Source organism: Fukomys damarensis, unplaced genomic scaffold (genome assembly GCF_012274545.1).
Source record: "Fukomys damarensis isolate Sample0158 unplaced genomic scaffold, DMR_v1.0_HiC HiC_scaffold_2, whole genome shotgun sequence".
Taxonomy (NCBI): Eukaryota; Metazoa; Chordata; class Mammalia; order Rodentia; family Bathyergidae; genus Fukomys; species Fukomys damarensis.
The window spans coordinates 24,477,154-24,486,412 of NW_022900914.1; the positions used below are offsets into that span (position 1 = coordinate 24,477,154).

Here is a 9,259-nt window from a genome sequence, read left to right on the forward strand (position 1 = left end):
AAAAAAAAAAAAAAAAAAAAAAAAAAAAAAGGTTTCTTTAGCCTCTACTGTATAAAGATGTTTTCTGTCTATTCCAATTCTAGCTATATTTGATTTTTAGGTTATCCATTATTTCTAATAATCCCTGACAATAATGAATAAATAAAAGAATATAGGAATTATGTGTCTGGTATGGAGCCTACCCAGCCCATGATAAATCATCTATAAATAAATGGCAAGTATTATTATCTTTCATTAATTAAAGATACGTAAGCAGAAAGAAACCTCTGTAAATCTTCATTACATTTGTAAATTTGTAAAGCTGAATACTGAAACAGATACTTTCAGGTAGACTATAAATACCCTCCCACATATAAAAACAAGTACAGGTACATATTTCCACAGTGAGTTGAGGCCTCCACACCCAGGGCATTGGACTAGAGGTAGACAGCTGGCCCGAATTCAGCCAATCAGATTTTTTTCCTGAAATTTGTAATTGGAATGAAGAACTGGCATATCAGACTATATAACTAATACAACTAATAGCAAATGAAATGAGGAAACACTTCTTTCCTCTGTAAAAAATAGAGAAAGATGGTCTGCTAGAGAAAAATAATAACTCAAACAGAGAAGCAGCAAAAATTGGTGATCCTAAGGCTCCAGAGAAGAAAACTGGGGATAGGTTCCCCAAGTCCTCCTGGTTTTCTAATTTCTGGCTCATGTCCTTTGGAATATTTAATCATATTCTGTTCCTTTTGTTCTTTGAAAGACCCCCATATCTTTGAAAATAAACTTTTCTGCTTAAACTCATCAGAAATAAATTTCTACTATGAGAACCTAAGGACAAAGGACTGGCTTGACAAGGGTCATTTTCATCTCTTTCTTTGTAATAAAGTTTAAGGGATAGGGTGGGAAACAAATTGTCCCAGAATAAGTGGCTCCTAACTTTAAATATGAGTAACTTTATGACCAAGTCTCAACGATCAGAGACTTCATAGCCTTGGAAACTTCCTCCTACACACTGTCAACTGCAGGAGGTGGAACTATGTAAATAAGAGGAATGAGCTTACAAGTGCTAGTAAAGAACAAGAAAAGGGAAGTGGGACATGTCCACCTGTTCCTGTAGGTATGATCGAGAAACAAGAACTCTGCATTTTCAGAAAGCCTTCAGGGTAAATCTAGTACAGGTGATCCACAACACACACTTTAAAAACAATAAATTGTAGGTCAAAATGAATAAAAAGCCAGGCGTGGTGACACACACCTGAAATTCAGCACTTGGGAGGCTGAGACAGGAGGTTCACTGGGTGTTTTGAGACCAGCCTGGACTACATAGTGAGTTCCAGGTCAGTCTCAACTACATAGTGTGAACCTGTCTCAAAAATCCCTCCCCCACAAAAAAAAGAAAGAAAATGAAGGCATAAAAAGAGCCTAATTATACTGTTTTTGCAAGATATTTGGACTATTTAGTACAAAAACAAAAGTGAAAGAAAAGTTATGAGGCACCTTTCTAGTGCTAGTGGACCAGAGAGAAGAAAACTCATGATTAAAAATTACTGATGAGGAAAAAAAAAAGGAGGGTGGGGCGAGGGAAAAAAATTACTGATGAGGGGCTGAGGATTTAGCTTAGAGGTGCCATGCCTGCCTGGCAAGCACAAGGTCCTGAGTTCGATCCCCAATGGTGGAAAAAAAAAATTACTGGTGACATTCTGCTAGTAGGCAAAAAAAAAAAGTCACACTGGTAAAGCAATATTCCTCCAAAGAAAATTGGTGACAGACAACTCCAGACTAAGAAATAGCATAGGATCCAACAGAGACCATAGGATCTACAGTAGCAACTTGTAGCAAGGGAAAATTATATATCAGAACCCTCATAAGATAGACAACAGGGAGGAAGGTCGCCACCATCTACTCTAAAATGGTTCCAGAATGTGGAGCACACAAAAGGCTAGGTAGGAATCACTACTCAAGAGCCACTATCCTGGTCCTCTCCACCATCCCCAAAGGCAGATCCCCCCCAAAAAAAAATGCAAATACATTGTTATTCCAATTTTTTAGTAATTCTGTTTAAACTGTGAGTTTCTTTGTTTTGGTACAATATTTTGTAGTTATTTAACCTCAGGATATTCAGACCAGCAAGACTGAATTGGCGCTTGAGGTTTCAGCAGTGTTCATACGTCCCATCTCCCCTCCTACTCATGGTAATATGCTCACTGGCTTTTCTATTGATCTGTTAGTGTCTTGAGCTGAGAACGTTTCTGGACACTAAGTGAAAGGGAAGTAGGGAATCCCACTGAAATTTTGGACCAGCTGATTCCTAAGGGAGATACTATATTCCATTTGACAAAGTAATTGATAAATGTACATTCACTTAGAAGTAGAAAATTTTTTGCACAGTTAAATTTTGTATTTAAAAATCAGGTGGCCATCAAGGATTTTTCTATAAACATTAAGTGATTATGTGCTTTTCACCCTCTGGATGTACTTCTCATCTCTGTAATCATGAAACATCAAACACATTTCTTTCATTAAAAGCACATTTAAAATCACAATGTATAATGGTCATACCAGTAATTGTGGTATAGTCTTCACAAAACTTATTCCTCGCTTTGGTTTTTAAAGGTCTTTTACTTTGCTTTGTTTTTTTTGTATGCCTTTACAGGTAGGTGTATTTAAGTATTGTCTGAATAGCTCATCTTCAGCTATTTATTGAAGTCACGCTATAGTTTACATGCTGTGTCAGGACATCATCTATGTCCACGAAACAAAAACAAAGGGAAAATAGAAGAAAACTCAAACAGTATGGACAAAGAGGAAATTTAATTATTTGGATCTATGTAGAAAAGCAACCACTTAATGGAATCCTTCAGTAGGTTTACTTTAGATTCTTGACTAGAGAAATTATGAACTTTGCCAAGCAAAATTAACATTTAAGAGACTAAATCACAGGTATGACTGGATACTATCCATATGCCTGACCATAAGCAGCAGTTGAAACAGCATAATTTTTATAATCAAGGTATCATTGCCGGGCGTGGTGGCACATGCCTGTAATCCCAGCACTCAGGAGGCTGAGGCAGGAGGATCACTGTGAGTTCGAGACCAACCTGAGTTCCAGGTCAGTCTCAACTACATAGTGAGACCCTGTCACAAAAAACAAAACAAAACAAAAAGTTATCATTTTGGGATGCGGATTTAGCTCCGTGGTTCCAGTGCTTGCTTCGAAATCATAAGGACCCAAGTTCAATCCCTGATACCAAAAAAAAAAAAGATATCATTTTATGAATGTGGAAAACTTCATTAGCACACAGAAAACCTACAAATGAAGAAAAAAATTTAGCTACTATTCTTTTCCTCTTTATTCCCTCCTTTTCCTCTTTATTCCCTCCTTGCTCTTATTTAGTTTGGGGGAAAAAGTGGCCTTAGAATTTTCCTTTGGATGCAAAAAGTTTGAAATTGAAAATGTGCTTTGTTTGGCACACAAACTCACATTCCCTGGGTAAAATTTTACTTTTGATGTTTTTGTTTTGCACAACAAGAAACTCAGTGGGCAAGGAATATGTTTCTGATAAGTTAACTATGAGATCTTTTTTAATTTTTGTTAAAAATGTAACAGTTTAACCCACAAGCAAAAAAAAAAAAGATTGTATTTTGTACTTGCTTGAACCCTGTGGGTTCCTTTTGTCAATAAAATGATTCTACTAAAAAAAAATTGCAGGGGGTGGAGGGGCGGAGGTAGAAGTTCAAGGTCCTCTCTAGCAAGAAATGCCATTCTGGCACCTCAAGTTGAAAATCTTAAAAAGTTTTTTGGTTAAAACATTGCAAAGCCTTATTCATAGTACACTAAGGATTAAAGAGATGCATGACTAAGCAATAAGCTAATCACCTGCACTATTTTCATGGGGAAATAATTTCAAAGTAAAAATTTAATAAACCTTTGCAGGTCCAATCTGTCAGTACAATCTGTCTACACAGCCTATGTGTGCTGTGGTTTAGTCTGGGTTTTCCCCTAAGGCAAATATATTAAAGGCTTAGTTGCCAACCTGTGGCTCTACTGGGTGGTAATGGAACCTTTAAAAGGTGGGACTTAGTGGGAGGCTTTAGGTCACTGGAAGCAAACAGTGGGACCTTGGCCCTCCTCTTACTCTCTCTGGTTCCTGGCTGCCATGAAGCACATTTTTCCAGTATGCACTGACGCCATATTTGGTAGCAATGGGACTAAATTGACCATGGTCTAGAAATTCCAAACCCCTGAGCCAAAATAAACCTTTTCTCCTAAATTTATTTATCTCAGGAATTTGTTACAGCAACAGAAAGTTCACTATCACATGCACAAAGACCCACTTTGACTAAGGTCACAGCTCTTAGCCAAGAACTTATGATAATAAGCCGTAAGACAAAACAGTATATCCAAGAAAATAACACATGGCCAAAGCCTCAAGACATCACTGGCAAGGGCCGGGAATTTAGCTCAATTGTACCGTGCCTGCCTGGCAAGCACAAGTTCAATCCCCAGTACTGGGGAAAAAAAAAAAAAAAGAAAGAAAGAAATCACTGGCAAAAGTGAAAAGAGAATGAAAACTTCCAACCTTCCCTTTAGTCAGCATAACCTCTATGATAATCAAAAAGAAAAAAATCAACTAAAAGAAGAGAAAATGGTTGTACATACCTGTACTATGTCCCAGTTCATTTCTACCTCCTCTTTAACAGTGTTGGCACTTGCTGGAAACTTGACAGGCTGCCCCTGAGGACATGTTTCAGTCTTCATTCTCTTTAATGGAGACTGACCAAATGTGAAGTCATCTTCACTCTCCTCCTTCTTGCAGACACCTTCCATCATGGCGCTTGTTGATGGTATCTCAGTACTGTTACTTTCACCTGCTACGTTGCTCACTTTGCTGATTTCTTCATCAACTTTTAGCTTTTTCATCCTTTGAGCTGAATTTTTCTGCTTTGTTTTAGCTGTTTTCAGAGTCTGTGCAGAATTCAATTTATTCTCTTCCAAATCAACGTCAGCAATAGCTATGGACCTATTCTATCAAACCACAGAAAGACATGAGAATGAGAGGATTAAAAACCCATTTCCCTGAGCCGGGCACGCTGGCACATGCCTGCAGTTCTAGCACTGGGAAGGCTGAGGCAGGAGGACTATCACAAGTTCAAGGCCAGCCTAGGCTACACAGTGAGTTCAAACCCAGCCTGAACTTCATTGCAAGATCCTGTCTCAAAAAAAAAATAAATAAATTTAAAAAATAAGTAAAAACCAATTATCCTGGAATATTATTCAGAAAGAAATAAAAAGGAACAAATTATTGATATAATAACTAAAGAATTTCAAGGGAATTACATGAAGTAGGGAAAAAAACCAATCTCAAAGTTACATGCTCTATAATTCTATAACATTCCTGAACAGATCAGTGGCTGTCAGGAGTCAGAGATGGGATAAGGAGAAGGCGGAAGGTGATGCAGCTATAAAAAGGCAACTAGGAATCCTGATGGATACACAAACCTACAAACGTGATATACAAATGCAAAGAACTAAATACACTAATTAATTCATTCATTCAAGTTAAACTACAGAAATCCAAATAAAATCAGTGGATTGCGACATTTTACTATAGTATTGCAGATAACTAAAGTTTTACCACTCAAGGAACCTGGATAAAAAGTGCATGGAATCACTCTGTATTCTTTATTTCAACTGCATATGAATTTTTTAGAAATAAAGTTTAACTTTTTTAAATAAGTAAAAAATAGGTCTATAAACACAAGAAAACCAAGGTTAAAACTTATAATCAAGACAGGTATTGTGGCACACAACTGAAATCAAGCTAATCAGGAGGCTGAGATAGGAGGTTCAAATGTTCAGAGCCAGATTGGGCAACTCGGTGAGACTCCTGTGGGTATAGCTCAGTGGTACAGTGCTTTGCTAGCATATTCAAGGCCCTGTGTTTAATCCTCAGCATTAAAAAATAATAATAACCAAAGTCAACCATTGAACGGAAGAATAACATTCACATGTTCATAAAACTGGACAGGATGCACCTCCACCTACTTATACAAAAAAAAGGAATAGAAAACACAAGAGATCAGGGAAAGGTCAGAAATCAGTCTACAAAGATATTCAGGGAGCACTCTCTGCACCTCCACTCCCCTCACACCCACCCGCAAGTGACAGCCCTGCTGTGAAGGAAGAAGAGTGGCCACTCAACTAGGAGAAAAAGAAAAAGGTAAGAAAAAGGCAGCTTCATCTGCTAGCCCATTCCCAATTATCCAAATGACTCAGATGACAAACATGAACTACAACTCCCAAACTAAATTCCAGTCAAAATCCAATCTTCCCGATCAACTATTTTTCCAGAATTACTATTAAAAATATTGAGAACTAGCTGGGCATAATGGCACATGCCTGTAATCCTAGCACTTGGGAGGCTAAGGCAGGAGGATTGTCTGAGTTCGAGGTCAGCCTGTGCTACATAGTGAGTTCAAAGCCAGCCTGCACTGCATACCGAAACGCTGTCCAAAAAAAACAAAACCTAAAAAAAAGAGAACTACCGTAAGAACACTCTCACCCTAATGCCTACCACCTACCACCACCCCCATGAAAATGAATGTATACTACATAGCCCTCTGAATATTAAATATTTTACTTGAAACATAATGGACCAGAACAGAGATAGGAGCTGAGTACAGTGGCACATGCCTATAATCCCAGCACTCTAGAGGCTGAGGCAGGAGGTCACAAGTTCAAGGTCAACTTGGGCTACACAGTGAGTTCAAGACCAGACTGGACTGCACTACATAGCAAGACTCTTTATCAAAAAAGCAAAACAAAAGAACAGAGATAGCAATATAACACTGAGAATATAAGAACTGATAATAAAAACCAAATGAATTGGTACAACTAAAGAAAGAATGTGTCAATCATACAGGGGAGCAGAAAAGTGAAAACTAGAAAAAGAAATCAAATATGATCAGAAGTTCTTCTAAGCAATGTGCAATACAGAAAAAAAAATCTCGGCAGATGCAGTCTGAGCATTTCATTCCCCATGGTAAGAGAACCCTGCTGTGAGATGCAAAATTCAGATTACCTTAACATTTACTGTCACTGTGACAAACACAGCGCCTATACCACAGTAGGCCTTCAATAAACCCAAATGAACAGATCTAATTCTCCTATCCTGAGTCCATGATCATCAAGCAAAGTTCTGATTCACATTTAATTTCCTATTTAGTTTAGCCTCCAAGGAGAAAAAGTGCTGGCCATAAGCATTTCAAGCGCTTGTGATGATTACTTCGAAGTATTTATTACTAAACCAGCACTCCAGTTGTATACATCACTCCTGTGAGCATGGCTGATGTAAAAATGCCCATGAGAGGTTTACCAGTTCCTGAAATGCTGACCTGGAAATCCAGTTCCATCACTTGCTGTCTGTGTGTGTCGACCAAGTCACTACACATCTCTAGCCTCTGCTTTATCTGTACAGCCAGGAGAAAAAGAGAACCTGCCCCAGTGGTTCTCACAAGGATTAAGATCATATAAAAAAAAAAAAAGAGGATGTTGCTCAGCTAAGTACTCAGATATGTATTAATATTTCCATCATTACCACTACCACCATACCTTACCCAACTCCTAGAAGAGGAATTAGGAAGCAGATGAAGAAACACAATGGAATCCAAGGGTACGTATCATTCAGACCTGTGACAAGGGACACCAAGGCCCTATAGTTTTCATCACTTACATGTTTTGCCCTACTCTGTGTAAGGAGGAAGTAACCACCCCATCAGGAAAACCCTCCAGCCCTCCCCTACCAAACCACAGCACCTACCAGCTCCTCCTTAACAGCCACATCCTCTGAGCCACCACTCTTCACTGTTACATTCTTCTTCCCCCGAGGCATCCTCTTGGGTTTGGATTCCTTGGCAACAGGCTGCTTTCGGGTTCTGGGGACTTTCTTTTGAGGCTCCCAAACACTATCTTCTTTGTCGTCGTCTTCTGAGGCAGAAGACCTAGCATCAAATTGACAGAAGAATTTCCAGGAAAAACAAGAGCAAATGTCAAAGGTTAAAAAAAAAGACACATGGGCTGGGGACTTAGCTCCGTGGTTCTGCTGCCTGCCTCGCAAGCGCAGGGTCCCAAGTTCAATCCCCAGTACCAAAAACCACCCCCAAAAAACCAAAAAAACAAACAAAAAGAAGACACATGATTCTTAAGAAATAATATTAACGACAAAGCCAGAAATATTTAATATAAAAACGGAGTGAATAGACACAATCTGTGAAGCTACTGCTAAGAATTAACAGTATTCAACAGGGTTCATCAGAAACCAATATAGATATGCCCTAGCCTAACCACTTACCATAAATCACAGTTCTCTTCACTTTTGTGTCACCGGATAGTAAATGCACACATTCCTTCATGACACAGGAAACCATTTATTGCTTTAAGTAATTAACTGGGTCAAGTTAGTAGAGTTAGAGACAACGGATCTGAGAGTCACTCCCTTCCGTCCACTGAACCATAAACACCACCCCACAGTTATTCCTGCTTCGATTATCCTGAGAGGTACAAGGCAAAGTAACAAAAGCCTAACAGATGCCACACCCCAGATGGCACTGCACTGGTGCCAAGGGAGATTCAGTGGGAGGCACCTAAAGCCAGAAGTGAGCGACCTTCAAATTTTGAAAGTCTAAGTTATCAGCCCTCTTTTCCCTCTTTCCTGTTGCCGCTGATACCTTTCCAGAGATCTTCAATAAATGTAGCTACTTACTATTGGATGTACTTCTTTTCTCAGGGTACACAAGTACCTGGACTATTCCTGGCCTATTCAGCTGTAACATCTCACACCACAGTCAAAGTGAGCTTTTCAATTTTAACAATGAAGAGCCCTTAAGTAAGTGCCTAAGTCCTAATCAAATCATTTAAATTGTATTAAGTTATTCAATTCAATGAAATTAGTGGAAAGAGGCTCTAGGAAAAACCTCAAATTACATAAAAACCCAACACCAAGACCCAGCTATTTTTATTAACCCTTTTTTTTTTTGCTTTCAGAGAATGGATCTGTCTCCTGATTAAATTCGATCAGGTACAGCTATAATATTTCCCTAACCATAAATCAAATCCACAGTAAGAGCAGAGAAAAAAAAGCCAGAATCAGGGGTGCATGTCTCTAAATTCAGCACTCGGGAGGCTGAAGTAGGAAGATCGTGAGTTTAAGGCCAGCCTGGGCTACACAGGGAGATTCTGTTTCAAGGAAAAAAAAAAAAAAAAAAAAAAAAA

General features: G+C 38.7%; 1 protein-coding gene across 3 annotated transcripts in view; it reads right to left on the reverse strand.

The window, feature by feature from the left end:
- Positions 1–9,259, reverse strand: part of Srbd1 (S1 RNA binding domain 1) — a 207,339-nt gene that overhangs the window by 188,182 nt on the left and 9,898 nt on the right. For all 3 annotated transcript variants that reach the window (XM_033763887.1, XM_010615762.2, XM_033763886.1), the window contains exons 3-4: positions 7,809–7,989; positions 4,649–5,014 (exon numbers count right to left, since the gene is read on the reverse strand). In XM_033763887.1, coding sequence (XP_033619778.1) covers positions 4,649–5,014; positions 7,809–7,989 — 547 coding nt within the window. The remainder of the gene's footprint in view (positions 1–4,648; positions 5,015–7,808; positions 7,990–9,259) is intronic.